This window comes from Lithobates pipiens, unplaced genomic scaffold (genome assembly GCF_037356315.1).
Source record: "Lithobates pipiens isolate NorthernLeopardFrog02 unplaced genomic scaffold, aLitPip1_a1.2 Scaffold_19, whole genome shotgun sequence".
NCBI classification, from domain to species: Eukaryota; Metazoa; Chordata; class Amphibia; order Anura; family Ranidae; genus Lithobates; species Lithobates pipiens.
Genome location: NW_027507764.1, coordinates 582,020,898 through 582,043,872, shown reverse-complemented (window position 1 = coordinate 582,043,872; position 22,975 = coordinate 582,020,898). Strand labels below are relative to the sequence as shown.

Sequence of the window (22,975 nt, the reverse complement as noted above, 5' to 3'; positions counted from 1 at the left end):
TTTTGAGTCAAATTTAAGCCAAGAAAACTTAGAAATGTGCACTACTGGTTTCCTCCAGTAACCATTTAGTAGACTATGTATATAGTCTATGTAGTAGGTGCTATTGATAGGAAGGAAGACAAATCCACCGATGATGATAACCTACCATGTGCAATGGGGATGTAACATTCTTAATATGTCGGGAGGTGTGAGACATCAGCTCATGTAACTTTGGGTCTTTGTAGTCAAAATGTTCTCCAAACAACACTGAACTGATAATATTCCCAACAGCGCTGGCCAGGATCAGTAGTGGATTGAATGGTTTTCCTGAAATAAGGAGAAAAATTAGGTATCTTTTACAGCTAAACATTTTTCTTTTATAACTTATTTACACTTTTGAGATTGAAAAAATCTGTGCCATAAAACATGTCTGAAAGGGACAACTGTGCCACTGGGCCCATTTGGACCCATGGGAATAGACTATAGTTCTGAGGCACTGCAACACTTTTAAATAAGAAACCTCTAGAGCTAAGAACACTTAGCCCCTGTACACACGGTCGGAGATTTCGACAACCAAATCCGTCGGATTTTGTCCGTCGGATCTTGTCCGAAACTGTTGCATACACACGGTCGGACTAAGGCCGCGTACACACGGGTGGACTATATGGCCTACTTAGACAGTCCGTCATACTTTCGAATGAACTTGACCACACGGATAGCCAAACAGTCCGACGAAAGCTTGCGCGATGACGTGTACAGCACGTACGACGGGACTAGAAATAGGAAGTCCAATACACAGCAATGCAACCTTCCGCCGTGTAAATCCTTTCTGAGCATGCGCCATTCTTAGTCCGTCGAACTAGCCTACTCATGAGCGGATTGTCCGCTGAAACCAAAGTATGACGGACAGAATTACGAAAATTCCGAAATACTTAGTATGCCAGACTGCACGCTGAAAAAGTCCGCTGAAGCCCACACACGAGCGGACTGTCCGCTGAAATGTGTTTCGACGGACTAAGTAGGCCATACAGTCCTCCCGTGTGTACGCGGCCTAAGTTGTCGAAAAATCCGATCTTTCAGAACGTGATGACGTAATTTCGTTACGATGGGACTACATTCAGGCTAGTAGCCAATAGCTTTGATGTAGGAATTTGATCTGAGCATGCGTGGCACTTGGTCCGATCAAAATTCGCTACACATGATCGGAGTATGTCCGATCGAACCAGTTGGTAGGGAAATATTTCCAACAAGTTTGAAATTTGGGTCCGACAGATATTCCGACGGAAACATTCCGATGCATACCACACACAGTCGGATTATCCGACAACACGGTCCGATAGGACACATTCCGACGGATTCTACGATCGTGTGTACAAGGCTTTAGACTTGACTACTGAAAAACTTTTTTTTTGTGGAAGAGAGATTGTGTTTAACTAGGTACTTAGTCTAGCTCTGAGGTAGACCAGATCTTGAGGATGACTTAAGGTTAAATATCAAGCTGAAGTCAGTCAGGGTCCAAATGGTTACTTCTCTGGACGTGATTAGATTTCTTTTGGAATAAGCCAGGTGTAACAGATCATTGAAATATTGGTGGATTTTCATGTTCCCTTTTTCATTTTAAATTTCCATGAATGCCTCTAGGAAACAGTTTAGAGTACTCACGGTCAGAAATGTTCTCCATCCAGACCTGCCATAAAACCTGCAGGTCTTGTCTGATCTTGCAGGTCTGGATGGCCATCTCTTTAAATGAGCTTGGTGGATTCAGGCTTGCTGGAAGGTAGACTTTGGTCATGCAGAATAATTGAAGCCTTGCCCCAGTAGCCTTATTGATAGTCTCCAACTTTAGAGGCTCACTGAACAAAGAGCAGCCTTGAAAGGGTATTTCACATCACCATTGTTTTCAGGATGAGTCCACCACTCACAGCTTGAGCCAGAGCACCCATTTGTCTGTCATGGACCAGAGCATTGTTTTGGCACACAAACGTACAATGTTGATGGTTGGTTCTCCAACAAAGTGAGACACAGGTCTGATGTGTTTCAAGGCTATCCTGTTTAGGATGGAGTGCCTCCCAAAATTGCCAGCTCAACATGATTGGTCCAAACCTCCTTTGACCACTGATGTAAAGTCAACCATTGGATAGCAAGATCCACCTGTGATGTAAATCTGTATGGCATTTAAGAATATCCTTGAATGTGAATACATCTTCTACAGAGAATGTAACATATCTGGCAAACCTCAAAAAGTCAGTATAAACCAAGCATAGGGAAACTAAAATCCTAGAGTCTTCTTCAGCAGCAAACTGCATGTGCCCCACCAACACATCAGATTGGTGCTAACCCTTCCTTACCATTGTCTTAGAGAAGCCAAAGCTTGTTTGGCTGTACTTCTCCTGTTGATCACAGGAGTGCAGTTCCTTATACACTCTTGTGATCCTTATTCAGCTTATAGTGAGCTGAAGCCTGCTGTTGGCTGACATCACAGAGCTGAACAAGGAAAGATCACAACCAAATGGTTGGGATCCACCCAAGAGCCTAGACTGGCACCTGACTTAGCATCTCAGTGAGCTGCTGAGAGCCTGAGCCAGCTACTCCCTCCACAGCCCAGCACTCCAGTGAGTGCAGAGAGGGGGCAGAGCATCCACCTATGTTGATTTAAAAAAAAAAAACTTCTATTTTAAGTCTCCTGTCTTTCTGTATTACGCCCAGTATTTGTACAATTCGCTCTAAAGCTTCTGATCAATCACAGGTAATATTGTCTTCTACACAACTTACGGTCTTTGCCGGAATCTCCCACATGTGTCCGAAATAAGCTCACCCCTGAGATGAGACAGTGAGTTCAGACTAATGGCTACAATTATTCTGATAACAAGATTGATTATATTTAGGGAGAACTAACTTTTCACAACACTGCATCTAAAAACAAGACTATAAGCAGCCTCGTACCACTTGAGGTGGACTTCCCAATGACTTCCCAATGACTTTCACGGCTGTAAATAAATTAATATGACATAGTACACAGTACAGCATTGTGGACTGAGGTCTGGATCCAGACTTAAACTGTCACAAACGGACTTCCATGGTCCCACCATTTATGAGCCGGTTCTTGCTCCCTGCCTCCCCTATTGTCACTATCACAGCAAAGAGTGGGAGGCAGAACAGTTCCACACACAGAGCAGGAGGCACAGCAACACTAGATGAAGGGCGGGCATGAGAGCCAACGAAATCAACTTTTCATTTTAACAAACTGGTGATTAGTTGCTACAATGCCGGGTGTTAGGGACGGGCAGAGCTATGAGGTGAAGGACGGGGCAGAGCTGCAGAGGAGCCTGTTAGATGAAGGGGGCAAAGCTGTGTGGGGCTGCAATGTGAAGGGGGGGCAGAGCTGTTGGGGGGCTATGATGTGAAGGGGGCAGAGCTGAAGGGTACTGAGATGTGAATGGGGACAGAACTGCAGGGGGCTGTGATTTAAAGGGGTCCAGAACTGAAGGGGACTGTGATGTGAAGGGGGTCAGAACTGCAGGGGGCTGTGAGGTGAAGGGGGCAGAGCTGCAGGGGACTGTGATGTGGAGGGGGTCAAAACTGCAGGGGGCTGTGAGGTGAAGGGTGCCAGAGATGCAAGGGGCTGTGATTTGAAGTAGGGGCAGAGCTGCGGAGGGCTGTGATTTGAAGAAGGGGAAGAGCTGTCATGTGAAGGGAGAGCAGAGGACACCGCTGTGGGGGTTGCTGTGAAGGGGGGCAGAAGGCAACGCTGTGAAGAGGGGTTCAGAACACTGCTGTGAAGGCAAAACTGTGATATGAGGAGGGGATTATAGAGGTCCAGCAGGCAACTGGATTTCTTAAGTCGGGTAAGACACCGGGACCGGACGGCTACCTGATGGAGTTCTATAAAACCTATACAGACCAACATGCACCCCATTTGCATTGTCTTTTTACTACTCTGAAGGACAAGGAAGGACTACGCCATCTATATAGCAGGCAGTGATTGTAGTGATTGTAAGGCCCGGAATGGATCCGACACAGTGAACCTCATACCATCCGATCTCTTTACTAAATGTAGATGAAAAAATTTGCATTTGCTAAGGTGCTTGGGTGCTGGGAGACTGGGCACAGTTATTTCCAGGTTGGTGCATAATGATCAGATAGGCTTCATGCCAGATATTAATAGGCGGTTCACACACATCTCCGTTGCCACTAACCGGGATGACCCACGTGTTGTGTTGTCCCTCGACGAGGAAAAAGCCTTCGATTAGGTTGAATGGGACCACCTGTGGGAGACGGATGCTCAGCTTTGGCCCTAATTTCATCTCCTGGGTTATATGTTTATGTAATGTAAGTCATTCTATGCACTTATAATGCTCTGTCTCGCTCGTTTGTTCTACATAGGGGCACTCATCAGGGCTGCCCTCTCTCGCCAGGCCCTTTTGCCCTGGCGATTGAACCCTTGGCCTGTCTGATCCATTCCTCCGTGATGTTTCTCTTCGAGCGGCGCTTGATTTGAGCTTTATTCTGCAGTGTGCATAAATTGGAAGAAATTAATGCCCTTTCCTCTTGCAACAGGTGCCCTTCCCATTGTCACTTTTGCCCTGTCCAGATGGTCTCTAAATTTAAATGTCTGGGGGTGGAGGTGCAGCTTGACCTTAATGCGTATGTTTCAGACAACCTTCTTCCCCTTTTGCAACAAATGCAGATCAAGTGGGCTCCTATCTAAACTCAGTAAACTTGTATACAGGGGGCTGACATCCAACCCAGCTATTACAACCCCTATGAGGACGACCCTGAGGGTTTGGAACAATCCAGTATGGTACAAATTCCACTTAGTCTGCCAATACTCCGCTATGGGGCACACCCTCAAATGCTCACTGTGCCAGATCCTGTCATATGGGCTAGACATGGCCCATATGAAAGAAATTTGCAAAATATAATACTACGGGGGACTCTCTTAGTCTTTGACGAACTTAAATGTACCGACAACTTACCTAATAGAATGTTCTTCCATTTTTTATAACTGCGGCACGCAGTTGCTACTCAGTTCCCAACTTACCCAACCATTAAGACTGACCCTTTGGAAAGTAGGTTAATAGAGGAGGACCTACCTAAACCTCCGTCCTCTCTCTCCCTTGACCACTCCCAAAATGGACTCCCTTTATAATAAATGGCATGTGGACATTCCATCCCTCTCGGTAGATAGGGGGAGGATTGTCTTTTGCCTTTTGCAATATGTCCCTACCATGATATCTGCCAGAGATCACTTTATATGAAAGTATAGAGTGTACTATACCCCTCAGCGACCGGTTGCAATTTATCCGGGCAGACCGGCGGCTTGCCATCATTGCGATATGGCCGATGGCACGTTTGCTCACATGTTTTAGTCTTGCTCCAGGTTATGTCATTTCTGGGCAGGGGTATTGGATACTATTAACACAGTTGGCAACCTGTCTTTCCATATGGACCCCTTGGTGCTTTTGCTAGGACTCACTGATTTTGTGGAGGCCTCTAAACACATCATACTATTTTCTTTTTGGGCTATTATGCTAGAAGGGAAATCATGCTGAAATGGAAGTTGCCCACTCTGCCCATGGGTTTTGACTAGAAGTCGGCAATCAACAGGGCTCTTTCCCTACATAAACTTCCGTACAATACATCAGCTAAAACTGTCCTGCTAAACTCGACAAAATTTGGGCTGGCTGTATAGAGGCGGAGGACTTTACTGTTTAGGTGTTAGTATCTGACGGTGTATAACTGAGGGCTATCTACTGTATTGTACCTTGTGTATGGTACACTACCTATCCGCACTACTCATTTCCTGCTGTCCTCCCCCCTCCCCCCCTCTTTCTGCATCCCTTAATTTCCTCCCCTTTCCCCCCTCGCTTTCTCCCCCTTCTTTCTTTACCCCTTACCACAATCCATGGTAATGTCAGATTCTTGGTTACCATATTTCACTAGGCTGTTTCTTAGACTAATAACAGGACTGTTTTGGATTAATGTTTGTATGAATCTGTCATGAAAATCGCATGAAGAGACTGACCTCCAGGTCTTCTGGTTTACGATCGTCGCAGGTACGCACGATCGTACGAACGCGCACGCGTTCGTACGCAGGTGCGCGTGCGCGGGCACGTGCGCGGTCGCGTGCGTGCATCCGTGTTGGCGCCAAACGGCCTATTTAAACTAGCCTCTTGCTAATGGTCTCTGCTGTCTGCTCTACAGCGTTATACCTGTGAGACCTGATCCGTAGTGTTCGTTCCTGTTTGACCCGGCCTGCCTGTGACCCATCTGCTATCTGCCTGCACCCGACCCCGGCTTGTTGTGACGATTCTCCTGCCTGTTCCCTTGTACCTCGTTTCCAGTCTGATATCCGACCCGGCTTGCTTTGACCATCCGTCTGCTAAAGGTGAACCTGCTTATATTGAACTGTGTCATCTGCTGCAAGTAACCTGCTTGTATTGAACTGTTCACCTGCTGCAAGTACCTGCTTATATTGCGCTGTTCATCTGCTTCAAGTCACTTGTCTTATTGAACTGTTCACCTGCTGCAAGTGCCTGCTCTTATTGAACTGTTTATCTGCTGCAAGTACCTGTGTATATTGCACTGTTCATCTGCTACAAGTTGCCTACTTCCCTGCACTGCTTATCATCAAGTTACCTGTTCCATTGAACTGTGTTATCTGCTATAAATTACCTGCTGATCCATTTGCTGTGATTACCTGCTCCACTGAACTTCACCTACCCATTACATTGCCAGGAAACCGGTAGTGGGAGTTGTAAGGGAGGCCTCTCTCCGCAATCCGGGCTCGCTACTAGAAGGTACGTGACAGAATCCTTTGACCAATTATCTATGATGCTTTTGTTGTTTATTGACCGCTTGATTTGTTTTATGTATACTTTTACTTGTTCATGCAAAAAAAAAGGAGGGAATTGTGATATGCAGGAAGATTGAGGACACTGATATGGTATTGTACCCCAAACTTGCTCATCCTTGTCTTTATGGACCTTGCTTTGTACACTGGTGCTCAGTCATGTTGGAACAGGGAGGGGCCATCCCCAAACTGTTCTCACAAAGTTGGGAGCATGAAATTGTGGTATGCTGACGCCTTAAGTGTTCCCTTCACTGAAACTAAGGGGCCCAACAAGCCCAACTCCTAAAAAAAAAAACCCACACCATAATCCCCCCTCCACCAAATGATTTGGACCAGTGCATAAAGTAAGGTCCATAAAGACATGGATGAGCGAGTTTGGGGTGGAGGAACTTGACTGGCCTGCACAAAGTCCTGACCTCGACCGAATAGAACACCTTTGGGATGAATTAGAGCAGAGACTGAGAGCCAGATCTTCTCATCCAACATCAGTGCCTGACCTCACAAATGCACTTCTGGAAGAATGGTCAAACATTCCCATAGACACACTGCTAAACCTTGTGGACAGCCTTCCCAGAAGAGTTGAAGCTGTTATAGCTGCAAAGGGTGGGCCAGCTCAATATTGAACCCTACGGACTAAGACTGGGATGCCATTAAAGTTCATGTGCGTGTAAAGGAAGTCCCAATACTTTTGACAATATAGTGTATATAAATCCTTCCACCATCAATCCCCCTTAATAGGATGGAGACCGATCACTGTTGTGTAAGACAATTGCCAACATGGATTTTAATGCGTGCAATAGACTCGTGCACAAGCTAGTCCTCTGTTGTTGGAGTAGCTGAGTAAAGCAGCCAGTGGGCCTTGATTACTAGACATTCAGACCCCCCCCCCTTCACATTTTCTGAACATGCAAGCTTTTACATTTTTCATAAATTTTTCTATAAAAATAAATGAAAATATTTTCACCCACCTTCCGTTGCGGCAGCTGCCTGTGTTAGATGAGCTGTCTCCTCCAGCACACGGGATTCCATGGTCTTCTTTCCCATCCCAAAGTTCCTCAGAGAGGAGATGGTAAAGCGCCGCAATGGACGCCATCGGGGGCCACTAATACCTAAAGAAGAAACTAATCGTCAGCAATAAGTTACAAACCATGGGACCAACTATAATAAGGCAAACCGAGCCACATTCTACAGGGGAGCATTTATGATGGTTCTAAAATTACCTTTCTCTTACAACGCATGGCAAACTTGTTTACAAATAAAATAAAGATTTCTCTTCTAATTTTGCAAATTTTTTTTCTTAAATGTGTGACTTAGATATTTTATAGATAGGCAACTCCTATCCTCATATTGATTAGTAGTTCCAAATAAATAATAACTACTACAGTAGGGAACAGACACAAAAGATACGCTCAGCATCTTTCCAAACAACTGTTCTCCTTTATTAAGACACATTTGAAGGTTTTTATACACATGATTACGTAGGTATCATATTAATATTACAATTGTACATTTATGGTAACAAGGGGCGTTACATAGGCAGGCTAATTCTAATCAGGACTCGAAAGAATGCAAAACATGTACTGAAAACATTGTTAGTGCCGTGTGAACAGTGAGGGCATTGTGCAACACATATAAAATAGAATACAATTATATACATAACTTACAAATTTCCATTACAGTCTCCTCTCTTTTAATCAATATTTTGATCACTAACCATACCTGCTATCACCTTTAACCTGGAACCTCCACACGCTTAGGTGGAGGTAGTCCTGGCCAAAGAGGCAAAAACTCCATTGTGGAGAAAATAATAGCTCAGCAGCTTTTTTCATTACAAAATGACTTTTCATTGTGAAAAACAAATGATTGATAAGACATATTTACAGAGTACTGGCTGTACACTCCTGTGGTCAGAATGACCTTCTAGCTTAATTGTTGGTATGCTGACTTATCAGCACATGTAAACACAGACAATTCTACATAAAATGGAAGAGGTACAAAAGACAAATATGACTTCAACATAGCTTCAACAAGAAAATATGACTTCAACAAACAATTTTTCAAATATATATCCCTTAAAATTAAAGTAATTGAATCATAAAGTATCCTAGACTGTGATAGCAAGGGGGAAACAAATCAAACACAGGGATTTCTTTAACCACTTGCTTACTGGGCACTTAAACCCCCCTCAGTCCCAGACCAATTTTCAGCTTTCAGCGCTGATGCACTTTGAATGACAATTGCGCGGGCATACAACACTGTACCCAAATGAAATTTTTATCATTTTTTTCCCACAAATAGAGCTTTCTTTTGGTGGTATTTAGTTACAGCTCGGAGTTTTATTTTTTGCTAAACAAACAAAAAAAGATGCAAAAAAATAAAATAAATAAATCATGTTTTAATAGTTTGTTATAAAATTTTGCAAACGGGTAATTTTTCTCCTTCATTGAAGTGCGCTGATTAGGCGGCACTGATAGGCTGCATTGGTGGGCACTGATGGGCTGCATTGGTGGGCACTGATGGGCTGCATTGGTGGGCACTGATAGGCTGCACTGGTGGGCACTGATAGGCATAGTTAAGGCGGCACTAATAGGCACAGATAAGGCGGCACCGATGGGCACAGATAAGGCGGCACTGATGGGCAAAGATGGGCACAGATAAGATGGCACGGATGGGTGGCACGGATAAGTGGCACGGATGGGTGGCACGGATGGGCACTGATAGGTATCACAGATAGATGGGACTGATGGGCACTGATAGGTGGCACTGATAGGTGGCTCTGATAGGTGGCACTGCTGGGCACTGATGGGCGGCACTGCTGGGCACTGATGGGCGGCACTGGGGTGCAGCACCTTTGAGGCAGATTTTGGGTGGCACTGTGGGTGGCACTGCTGGGTGGCACTGTGGGTGGCACTGTGGGCACTGCTGGGTGGCACTGTGGGCACTGCTGGGTGGCACTGACAGGGGGGCACTTACTTTATTTCAGGATGGCACTGCGGGTGGCAGGTGGGCACTGGCAGGGGGCAGGTGTCCGTTTAAATTTCTGGCCGTGATCGGGACTGATGTCCCGAACACGGCCGCCGGCGATCGGCTTTTTTTTTTTCTCCTCGCGCTGTCAGCGCGAGGAGGAATACTAGCCGATTACCGGCTCCATTTTATCACATGATCAGCTGTCATTGGCTGACAGCTGATCACGTGATAAGGGGTCGGGATCGACCCCTTACACGGATCGGTGATCAGGCGAGTCTCACGGACTCGCCGATCACAGAGCGCGCCGCGCGCGCCCCTCAGGGGGCGCGCAGGCCGCTCGTAACCGGGACTACGTCAATAGACGTAGTCCCGAAAATGTGGGTCCGCGCTATTGCCGTCATTTTGCAATAGCGCGGTACCCAAGTGGTTAATTTAGTCCTTTTTTGCAGTGTCTGGTGTGGATCCAGGTGACTTTTCCTTCAAAGAAAAAATTAAAATAAAAACAAGAGCAAATGGGACCTTAGATGAGCCGTGACCATCCAGTACACAGGACTCCATCCCCGACATATGATAAAGAAAAAGGAAGGGGGCAAAAAATGGGCAACGGGACTTTATATGAAACAAATTACTTAGGGTGAATTAATTCAATCAATATAATATATTAAATTACTAATTTATTGGAAACACATCAAGAGGTAGTACAGTGGGTATATTAATAATAATCAGATATATGATTATTATACAAAATTAAATAATATAATTAATATAATTGTCGCATAATCCAATAAAATTCATGATACAATGATAATAATGAGCATGACAAAGTAAACAGTAGACCGACAGTACATTCCAAAGTGTATATATAGTAATAACCAATAAAATGAATTGATGATTGAAGTAGATCAAACCCATAGTAGAATCATGGCCACTGGGGCATGGCATCCATTGGTAAAGAGCTCGACGCGTTTCGTGGATTGTCTCCACTCATCAGGAGCAGCTGTATATTGGAACACCTGTGATAAATCATATATTATAATAATAATCAATGGTAATTGATTATACACATAGGCAAAAAGGGGGAGCATAACAATGGTCCTAGCCACTCTTACCTATGGATGACAGATAAAATATATAGTGAATGGTAGTAGTAGTGTACATCAGAAGCGCTGGGAGGGGTATAGTAGCCTCCCCGGGAGCTGGGGTGACATCCTGGATTGGCAACCGGGCCATAGAAATTGGTTAAAAGGCCCTTGTGGATGGGATTCATTCGGCCAAATAGCACTCATAGGAACGAACCCAGAAAAACTGGTGAAAGGCAACAATTAGGGCTATTGTTAGTAAAGTGTGAAATCAGGGGAACTGAATAGACAGATAATAAAAAAGAAAAGAAGTGAGTGGGGAATTCCAGATTAAACCGGAATGGTCACCACAAGGGAAGCAGGAAGGATGTGCAAATTGTGCAATGAGGTGAAGCCAGAAAAGTGACACACCACCATAAATCACCCAGAAAGCCTAACCCCAAAGTTAAATTTACCTGGGATTGCTCAGAACAGTGTCTATTAAAGGAGTGAAAATAAGTGTAAGGGCAGATTGAGCCAGAATTCACTCTGTGAAAACGAAGCAGTGTAGAAAAAGGGGTCCGCAGCACCACCAAGGATGTACACTGACGTCACGCTAAACTGTGTCCAGATCTGAGGGGTAGAAGCATCCACGTCTGAGCGACTAGCGCTCATATAGGGGAGCCCAGCGTCCCTCGTGTTTGGAAAAACAACCTCCGCCGTGCAGCGTCACACCATGACGCCGGACGTACGGCGTGTGAGCGTGGCGTCGACGCGCAGCGATGGCAGGCCACCATCCCCATAAAAACCATAAAGACTTTTCCTTCAAGTTTTTGCAAAACTGTAAATGAAATAGATGTTGTATTGAGTCTCCAAACATTTTCTTATATATAAATGTCTCTTAAAGTGGATGCAAACCAAATTTTTTTTTTGGCTGGCACAATATAGAGTATGGGATTTCAGTCCAGCTGTGCCCAGTCTTGCCACAAAGAGTTAATCCAGCTCTGAGCAATCCTCATATCTTTTTTCAGTGAAATAAAATGGACAATCTGTGAAAACTATGTCCGTTCTTCCCCCTTGCTGTGATTGACAGGTGATTTACATATCTCGCGCTCTAGCCTAAGACATGCATTATTTTTTAATTCCCCCCCACTCCTTTCTTCAGCAGCTCTACAAGGATTGGCTGTTCCACGCCTCAGCATGATCTGGCATGCTGAAGTCATGTGGGGACTTTTCTGGGTTTTGACTGGATGTTAGTGATCATAGCAGAAGTTCAGTGTAAGAAATACAAAGGAGAAAATGCATGTTGATAAGGGGAGTGTAGAGGTGGGCGGGGAGTCTACTGACATCACAACTCCACCCACTGAGCCCAGGAAAACAGACCCACCCACAACATCTGCAGTTTTTCGGGTCTCATAGCAGACAGAGGGGAGATATTTGACAGATAAGTATACATGCAGGAGGCGGGTATATCCTTCTAGATAACCACTATTGCAGTAGTTTAGAAAGGATTAAAGTGGGTTTACATCCACTTTAACAATCCACAAGTCACCTGGCTTTAGTTTTAGATCCTTCCAAACTTTTAGTATCTGGAATTGGGGGGGAAAACACATATATAAGTTTGTCAAAAACCTTCAAAGATCAGCAACATTCTCTGTGAGATCCGAATGGAGGACTTCAGCTGTTGAGACAAAATATAAGCAAGTGAGTAACACACTCCCAAACCAAATTCCATAGGGAGAGAGTCCAACATCCCCTTAGGGGCTTGATAAAATATAAGAAAACATTCAGGAAAAAGTTTTCTAGTTTCTTACTCTACTTAGTCCACTACATTGTAGACAGTAGGGGGTGTAAAAATAAAATTTCTAGTAAGGACTCTCCTATGAAAATGATTTCCTCTGTTACTCTCTGTAGATTCTGTACTCAGTACTTACAAACTACTTCTGATAACACTTTTTACTGTGGGCTTTGCAGTAGCATTTGCCATTGGACATCCAGAAAACATGTCCATACAAAGAAAATACATATTCATAAGATCCTGACTCGGGCATCTGGATATATCCTTTTGTTATTTCTGGAAGGGATGTTCAGCTTTTGGTAACACCTTTGATAACAGGTAAAACAAGAAGTGGTATGTTATAAAAACAACTGTGGAGAACCCTGGCTCTATCCCACGCTCATTTACTAAGGCAGCCATAACTACTTGTGACTGATGCCATGTGTCAAGCTGGAGGGAAAAGAGTGGCTGGCAGACATAAATGATCACCTTTTCTAAAGTCTTGTTTCGTAAGAAGTTGCCCTCTGTGGACCACTTGTTCTTCTCGTTCTGGGGTCCTTAAAGTTGAATTATTAATCCCAGCTATACTGGGCCAGAACTAGGGTGGAATCTGTGAGTTGCACAGACCCAGCAAGTGTCCGGAGCTGTAAATTCAGCATCCTTAGTCACCTGGTCTACTTCCATGTGTGAGTTTTAATGTTAGTATGGCTACCTCAGCAAGAACCTGGAAGGTTGAAAACAGACAATCAAATTAACTTAGCATGCTTGATTGGTTTACCTGCCGAAGTAAAAACAAACTTCTGGCTCTTCAAATGGAACCAAAAGCGCTCTATATCTCGACTATCTATATAAATATATACTCTTTTTATAGCTCACAGGCTTTGCTAAAACATGGAGCTCTGCTTCTTGAGCTGGGGAAAAAGGATCCAATGACTCTGAATACAGAGTATCCTTCTGGGTGATAAACTGCATACTCAGTATAAAACCGGGAATAACACTACAAAAAATGAAATATCTGGGTCTTTAGGGAGTGTGTCCTGCACTGGGCTCACAGCAGCTGATTCCAACTTCATAAATTTAACACATATAGTTTTTCTATGTCTCCAGCCTCCTCCAATAGAGGCAATAAAGTGGCTGGATTCAAATGTACGCATTTTTCATTGTTAGATTTGTACATAAACAAACAAAACAAATTCATATTTTGAACCTTTCATTAGACAAACATTTAGTTAGCTATATATTTGCTGTGCAGAATGTCGGACCATTAAAAATGAAATATTTGACTAAAATAACGTCTGTAACTTTGTCTAATAGCACCTTTGCATAAAAGCTGCAGCTCTGATATATTGGAGTGAACCCTTCATTACTGGGTCCAGCTTACATAACTATAACAATGGCTTGTTTTCTATCATGCTGTTTGTGTAAGAACTCCAGTTTCATGTTTCAAAAAGACAACTTTTTCCTGGTACTATTATAATAAATGATAACAATACCCTGCGGTCATACAGAGATGTCCATAAATCCAAAATATTCTTCTGCTTATACCCATTGCATTTACAAGGAAAAGGGGCACATCATTTCACAATCCACACATTCTGCTGTGGATTTCAAAAATAAAAATGAATAAAAACAAAAGGACCAACAATATGTATGATGGATCAGAAAGCACTCGGCCATCAAAAACTATGAAACAACTGGCTGCAGGCAGCATCTATCCTAACAGGGTGTGTGGGCTTGATGTGATGGGTCTGTTATATTTAGGCTTGTGCAATTCGTTTCGTAACGAATCGAAATTCGGCCGAATTTTGCATCTTTCGGACATTCGGATGGATCCGAATGTCCGAATAAAAAAATAACTAATTACAACGAATACGAATGAAATATAACGAATGAATTTGAATGAATTCGACATGATTCGAAATTATTTCAACCGCATTCGAAATTATTTCAACATGATTTGACATTATTTCAACTGCATTCGAAATTATTTCAACATGATTCGACATTATTTCAACCGCATTCGAAAATATTTTGTGACCCGACTTTAGGGCCATGTATCTCGGGGTCACTTGGTGCTAAACACTTCAAATTTGGATATGTTGTATTGCTAGTATTATTGTGTTTACATACCAAATTTGGGGTTTCTAGCTATAAGTGACCCCGAGATATGTGGCCCCAAAATCGGGTCGCAAAATGTTATTAGTTATTAGAGCAGAGAATGACATTTTGCGACCCGATTTTGGGGCCACATATCTCGGTGTCACTTATAGCTAGAAACCCCAAATTTGGTATGCAAACACAATGGTACTAGCACTACAACATATCCAAAATTGAAGTGTCTAGCACCAAGTGACACCGAGATACATGGCCCTAAAGTAGGGTCACAAAATATTTTCGAATGCGGTTGAAATAATGTTGAACCATGTTGAAATAATTTCGAATGCATTAAAAATTATTTCAACATGATTCAACATTATTTCAACTGCATTCGAAATGATTTCAACATGATTCAACATTATTTCAACCGCATTCGAAAATATTTTGTGACCCGACTTTAGGGCCATGTATCTCGAGGTCACTTGGTGCTAGACACTTCAAAAACGGCCCCAAAATCGGGTCGCAAAATGTCATTCTCTGCTCTATTAACTAATAACATTTTCCGACCCGATTTTGGGGCCACATATCTCGGAGTCACTTATAGCTAGAAACCCCAAACCCCACTACAACATATCCAAATTTGGAGTTTCTAGCACCAAGTGACCCTGAGATACATGGCCCTAAACTCGGGTCACAAAATGTTTTCGAATGTGGTTGAAATAATGTCGAATCATGTTGAAATCATTTCGAATCCGGTAGAAATATTTTCGAATTTCGTTGAAATATTTTCGAATGTGGCCGATTTTTCAAATTCGGTAGAAAACTAAACGAAATCCGAAAACGAATTTAAGGAAGTTAACGAATATAACTAAACGAAATTAATGAATTAACGAATTAAAACGAAACTAAACTAAACAAATTTTTTCCTTTTGCACATGTCTAGTTATATTTAAATTTTATTTATTACTACTCTCACATCATGGACCGCACATCAAGTTATTATCAGACTTTGAGATTTCATTTTTATAGGAAAACATCTTATGTATCCCATTCATCTTGGCTTTGTTAAACATTATTGCAGCTTTATTCCAATTAACAACCTCATCTTAATCTTTTTTTCTTTCCACTCAATAAATGTTAAATTACAAAATTGTTATCTTAATCTAAACCAGGGGTCTTCAAACTACGGCCCTCCAGTTGTTCAGAAACTACAATTCCCATCATGCCTAGTCATGTCTTTGAATGTCAGAGTTTTACAATGCCTCATGGGATGTGTAGTTCCGCAACAGCTGGAGGGCCGTAGTTTGAGGATCCCTGATCTAAACTAATCCCATTTTTATCAATTTCCCCATTAACCTGGATTTCATTTCCAACCAAAGGTTGTCTAAACCAGTTTCAATATATCCTTATTATTGATAAAATTGTTAAACTCAGATTAGAAATGAATACTCATATGATAAATTTCAATATCACACGCTAATATATATGCACAGATAAATGTCCTTAAAGGAAGAAATATTACTTAATTTTACAAAATGTCCCTTTTTTAAATGCACTGTTTCCACTATCAAAGGATATTCAATTTGTGTAAGACACGGTTAAATGTAACCTTCATTTTACCATGTTTGGAAAACGGATTCAAAAATAATTGTGATCACATTGTTTATCATTAGATTCGTTAACCCGGCACATTTTTTTATAAATGTTTTGTCTAAAAAACTGAAATTGGCATGGTGTCCTTCCAGCTTATCACTGACCTCTCATCCCAGCCACATTCTTTCATGAGAGCACAAAGGAGGGGGTCACATCTGCGTACATGACACACACAAGGGATAGAACTAAAGGTTCCAGCATTCACAAACATACACGAATATCTCACTAAAATCGCTTACATTTTTCCCATTTGTACACAACAAATGCATATAATTCTCTCACTTTCTTTTAACTCTTTTAATATTATATTATATTATATATTTAATATTATAATACTGATATCCTTTGCATCCCATGTATTGTAATCCCATACTTCACATACTGTACCCTCTATAATCGGACGGGCAGCTATAGTGCTCATCCCATCTTCCCTCTCTGACAACATATATTCTGTTTTAACTCTCACTTCTCTGTTTCTTGACTTTACTAGTTTGTAATGCCTAACCCCAAATTCATCCCACAACTTAACATCAAAATGTCCCTTTCTGTCTCGTGGTAATTGTCCATCCTGCTCCCATAGATAGCTGTTTCTCTAGATGTTTACTCTGCATGATTCTTAGTCCCTGGGGAATTTTTGCGGTAACCGAATTACCCATTGTGGATCCCTGTCCACTTTAACCATTAATCTAGGGGCTCAGTATAGGCGTAACTGCACCTACGGTTCATATATAGCGCTCCTCCTGTGCTGGGCATTTTTGAGGGTCTCTTACCCTTCATTCCCTTAATTTAATGCATACAATGACTGGCCAGCCTTCTCTACGTGTGCCTATACCCTCTTGCCTCTAAACTACTTTATCTAGCAGATGTACTACATATACATGTGAACGGCGCTATTCTTCCCTTTCTTATCTATAGCACTCTGATGGACAGTACACAGTGACAACATAACATATAACCACCAATCAATACAGTTCGATTAAGGGGAGTAAAATAGGTACCCTTTGTCCCGAAAATGAATTACTGATCAAGGAAGTCTGATAACTCAAATGTAAGCAAAAGGCTTACCTCAGCCAGATGATTATCAGAAATTCCTGGATCGTCTCAAGCTCCTCGTTTCGGATACTCAGGGTTACCTGAAAACCCCTCCTGGCTGGCTCGCCACCTGACTTAGATATTTTATTGATAGGCAACTCCTAACCTCATATTGATTAATGGTTCCAAATTAATGATAACTACTGCAGTAGGAAACAGACACAAAAGATACGCTCAGCATCTTTCCAAATAACTGTTCTCCTTTATTATGATGCATTTGAAGGTTTTTATACACATGATTACGTAGGTATCACATTAATTTTACAATTGTATGTTTATGGTAACAAGGGGCATTACATAGGCAGGCTAATTCTAATCAGAACTCGAAAGAATGCGAAACATGTACTGAAAACATTATTAGTGCCGTGAGCACAGTGAGGGTAGAGTGCAACACATATAAAATAGAATACAATTCTATACAGAGCTTACAAATTTCCATTACAATGTGCCACTGAAAAATTTAAGAAAAAAAAAAAAAGGGTTTAGCCACTTGCCTACTGGGCACCTTAACCCCCTTCCTGCCCAGACCAACTTTTCAACTTTCAGCGCTGTCAAACTTTGACAATTGCGGGGTCATGCTACAATTTTTATAATTTTTTTCACACAAATAGAGTTTTCTTTTGGTGGTTTTTAATCACTGTGTTTTTTATTTTTTGCAAAAAAAAAAATGAAAAAGACCGAACATTTAAAAAAAACAAAAACATTTATTCTTAGTTTCTGTTAGTAAATTTAGTAAATAAGTAATTTAGTAGCAGTATTAATACTGCTACTAAATATGACAGCTTTCCTCTCAAGGCTCCTTGTTGCTAGGAAGCTAGCAGCCACTGGCATCCTAGCAACCGGTGACCCCTTTCTGATCCCAGCTATCTGCTGGCCATAAGATTCCAGGCCAACACCTGAATGTAAAAAAACAAGATGGGGTTGCTGGCTGACAGCACTGATCAAATACACTCACCGGCCACTTTATTAGGTACATCTGTTCATAAATTGATAATCAGCCAATCACATGGCAGCAACACAGTGCATTTAGGCATCTGGACATGGTGAAGACAACTTGCTGAAGTTCAAGCCGAGCATCAGATGGGGAAGAAAGGGAATTTAAAGAGTTTTTTTTTTTGGGGGGGGTTCCCCTTTTTTTCTTCCCTGCAAAGTAAAGGAATAATGTGCATACTAGCACATTATGTGACACTTACTTACAAACGAAGACCGCGTCGTCCCCGCTGCAGGCCACATCCATCTTCGCCCCTTTTTCCTTCTGGGGCTGCGGACTCCGGCTGTGTGACTGGCCGAAGCTGCTTGACATCACTTCCGTGCATGCCCACGGGAACCACTGGTCACAGCACACGCTCCTTAAGAAACGGCACGGGTGGCTGTTCTTTCAGAGTGCATGTGCCAATGACATCATCAGCGCAGTATACTGTAAATATCTGCTAAACAGCTCACGTTGTACCAACGGTTCAGGCTGGTGGTGGTGGTGTAATGGTGTGGGGGATATTTTCTTGGCGCACGTTGAGCCCCTTAGTACCAACTGAGCATGGTTTAATCACCACAGCCTACCTGAGTATTGTTGCTGACCATGTCCATCTCTTTATGACTACAGTGTCCCCATCTTCTGATGGCTCCTTCCAGCAGGATAATGCACCATGTCACAAAGCCCCAATCATCTCACCACTGGACAATGAGGTCACTGTACTCGAATGGCCTCCACACTCACCACATCTCATTCAATAGAGCACCTTTGGGATGTGGTGGAAGTAGATTCGCATCATGGATGGGCAGCCAACAAATCTGCAGCAACTGCGTGATGTTACCAAGTAACGATGGAGCAAAATCTCTGTGGAATGTTTCCAAACACCTTGTTGAATTTATGAACACCAAGAATTAAGGCAAAAGGGGGTCCAACCCGCTACTAGCAAGATGAACCTAATAAATTGGCTGGTGAGTGTATCACCATGGTCAGACTCAGTCAATGACATTAGCCAACATCTACGCCCCTTTTAACAATCAAACTGCAATCTGGGGGAATGTAATTTGTGGTGATTCTCCATTGGAAGAAGATTATGTTGATGGATTAGCATTTTTGTTGTGACTGGTCAGCAGGCGTCATAGTTCTTGATTGACAATGGATCTACACCAGTGAATGACTTGATTGACAAAGGCTTTCCATTGTGGGACATTTTGTTCTTTAATAAATGACTTCTGACATGCATCAGTATGTTTATTTACTTTACTACCAAATTCCAATAAGACCATGCCCTCAACAGGATAGTCACCCCAGTAAGCTTCCCTTCCCAATGTTGATGGCATGTTGCCTGGTATGGTTCAGGACAGAGAGGTCATACACTTAATGCTCCCCCTTTCCTGACCAGCCTAAATACATGACGGGATAAGGGTCTGGTGTTAACTTTGGGTGGACTACACACATTTTTTTTGTGTGGGTTCCCCCTTACCATTCATAATAGACTCCCATCTAGGATAAGGTACCCAGCTTTTCATGCCCTTGTTTGATTTGGGAGTCCATATGCTGGGCTACCTTAACCGCTCGCTGACCGCAGTTGTACTGTGGCAACATGGCTGGGCGGCGCGAATCGGTGTCATGTTACATCGCTTTTATCTTTGGCCACTAGGGGTGCGCCCACAGAGCCGATGCGAGCGCTCGGCAGTTGCAATCTCCGCCAGGCTCCCGTGATCACATAATAGGGAACACAGATAACCCCTTGATCGTCCCCTAGTGTTTACCCCTTCACTGCCAGTGACATTTTTATAGTAATTAATGCTTTTTTTTAGCACTGATCGCTGTAAAAATGCCAATGGTCCCAAAAATGTGTCAAAATTGTCCGACATGTCTGCCATAATGTCGCAGTCCCGATAAAAATTGCAGATCAACGCCATTACTAGTAAAAAAAAAAATTATAATAAAAATGCCATAAATCTATCCCCTATTTTGTAGACGCTATAACTTTTCCGCAAACCAATCAATATACGCTTATTGCGTTTTTTTCTTTTACCAAAAATATGTAGAAGAATACATATCGGCCTAAACTGAGGAAAAATTTTTTTATATATATTTTTGGGGGATATTTATTATAGCAAAAAGTAAAAATATTCTGTTTTATTTTTTTCAAAATTGTCGCTCTTTTTTTGTTTATAGCGCAAAAAAATAAAAAACGCAGAGGTGATCAAATACCACCAAAAGAAAGCTCTATTTGTGGGGGAAAAGGGACTTCAATTTTGTTTGGGTGCCACGTCGTACAACTGTCAGTTAAAGCGACGCAGCGCCGAATCGCTAAAAGTGCTCTGGTCAGGAAGAGGGTAAAATCTTCCGGGGCTGAAGCGGTTAAGAGAGTCCTAGTTACTCCCACCGTTTACCCTATTGCCCATAGCCTCCCACCTGCCTGCCCCAATAGTCCAATAGGGAAATATCATTTAGTCCCAAACATTATTTTTTAATATGTAAATGTCACTTTGGTTGTAGTACATCCTGCAGATGCATCACTTTACAGGCAGATTTATGGCATCCCACGGGCATGTCGATTAAAGGAATCGTGCATTTTTAACCACTTCCCGCCTAGCCCATTGTCAGTTAACAGCTGGACGGGCCATTCGTCGTGTTGGGTGGATGTCATATGATGTCCTCCCGGGAACATGCCTCACACGTGGCCATGGGGCCACGCTGCGGTGCAATCTGTCACCTGTGTGATGACTGATCGGCGTACAAACTCGCAGACAGTACCATGTGATCGCTGTAACCAATCACAGCAGATCACACGACAACAGTAAATAATGGATGGCTTCCTTTCATGCCATTCATTGTGTACAATTTTGTTGCTAGCTGTGATTGGTCACAGTGATCACATGGTACAGATAGTGCCAATCACAGCCCATCTGTATCATGTGATTATCTGTGACCAATCACAGCTAGTCACAATAATACTAACTGAATGAATCAGTTTAATTCAGTAAAAATGGTTGCTTATACCAATGAAATTCACTGGTATAAGCATTAACCACTTCAGCCCCGGACCAATAAACACCTTAAGGACCAGAGGTCTTTTTCCAATTTCGCACTGCGCTGCTTTAACTGGTAATTGCGCGGTCATGCAATATTGCACCCAAACAAAATTTGCGTCCTTTTCTTCCCACAAATAGAGCTTTCTTTTGATAGTATTTGATTGCCTCTGCGATTTATTTTTTTTGCGATATAAATGGAAAAAGAGCGAAAATTTTGAAAAAAAAAGATATTTTCTTCTTTTTGTTATAAGAAAAATCGAATAAACTAAATTTTAGTCATACATTGAGGGCAAAATTTATTCAGCCACATGTCTTTAGTAAAAAAAAATGTCAATAAGCATATATTTTTTGGTTTGCGCAAAAGTTATAGCGTCTACAAACTAGAGTACATTTTCTGGAATTTACACAGCTTTTAATTTATGACTGCCTATCTAATTTCTTGAGGTGCTAAAATGGCAGGGCAGTACAAACCCCCCCCAAATGACCCCATTTTGGAAAGTAGACACCCCAAGGAAATTGCTGATGGGTATGTTGAGCCCATTGAATATTTATTTTTTTTGTCCTAAGGGATTGAATCATGACAAAAAAAATTTTTTTTTACAAAAAGTTGTCACTAAATGATATATTGCTCACACATGCCATGGTTATATGTGGAATTGCACCCCAAAATATATTCCGCTACTTCTCCCGAGTATGGGGATACCACATGTGTGGGACTTTTTGGGAGCCTAGCCGCGTACGGGACCCCGAAATCCAAGCACCGCCTTCAGGATTTCTAAGGGCATACATTTTTTATTTTACTCCTCACTACCTATCACTACCTATCACAGTTTTGAAGGCCATAAAATGCCAAGATGGCACAAAACCCCCCCAAATGACCCCATTTTGGAAAGTAGACACCCCAAGCTATTTGCTGAGGGCCATGTTGAGACCATTGAATATTTTTTTTTTGTCCCAAGGGATTGAATAATGACAAAAAATAAAAATACAATTTTTTTTTACAAAAAGTTGTCACTAAATGATATATTGCTCACACATGCCATGGTTATATGTGGAATTGCACCCCAAAATATATTCCGCTACTTCTCCCGAGTATGGGGATACCACATGTGTGGGACTTTTTGGGAGTCTAGTCGCGCACGGCACCCCGAAAACCAAGCACCACCTTCAGGATTTCTAAGGGTGCAAATTTTTGATTTAACTCCTCACTACCTATCACAGTTTCGAAGGCCATAAAATGCCAAAATAGCACAAAACCCCCCAAAATGACCCCATTTTGGAAAGTAGACACCCCAAGCTATTTACTGAGAGGCATGTTGAGTCCATGGAATATTTTATATTTTGCCAAAAGTTGCGGGAATATTACAAACTTTTATTTTTTTGCACAAAGTTGTCACTAAATGATATATTGCTCACACATGCTATGGGCAGAAGTCAAATTACACCCCAAAATAAATTCTGCTGCTTCTCCCGAGTACGGGGATACCA

General features: G+C 42.3%; 1 protein-coding gene across 1 annotated transcript in view; it reads right to left on the bottom strand.

The window, feature by feature from the left end:
* LOC143997703 (cytochrome P450 2C20-like) overlaps window positions 1-22,975 on the bottom strand; it is a 157,734-nt gene that overhangs the window by 102,502 nt on the left and 32,257 nt on the right. Inside the window, exons 4-5 of the mRNA XM_077493483.1 lie at window positions 7,801-7,941; window positions 146-306 (exon numbers count right to left, since the gene is read on the bottom strand). Of these exons, the coding sequence (XP_077349609.1) occupies window positions 146-306; window positions 7,801-7,941 (302 nt within the window). The remainder of the gene's footprint in view (window positions 1-145; window positions 307-7,800; window positions 7,942-22,975) is intronic.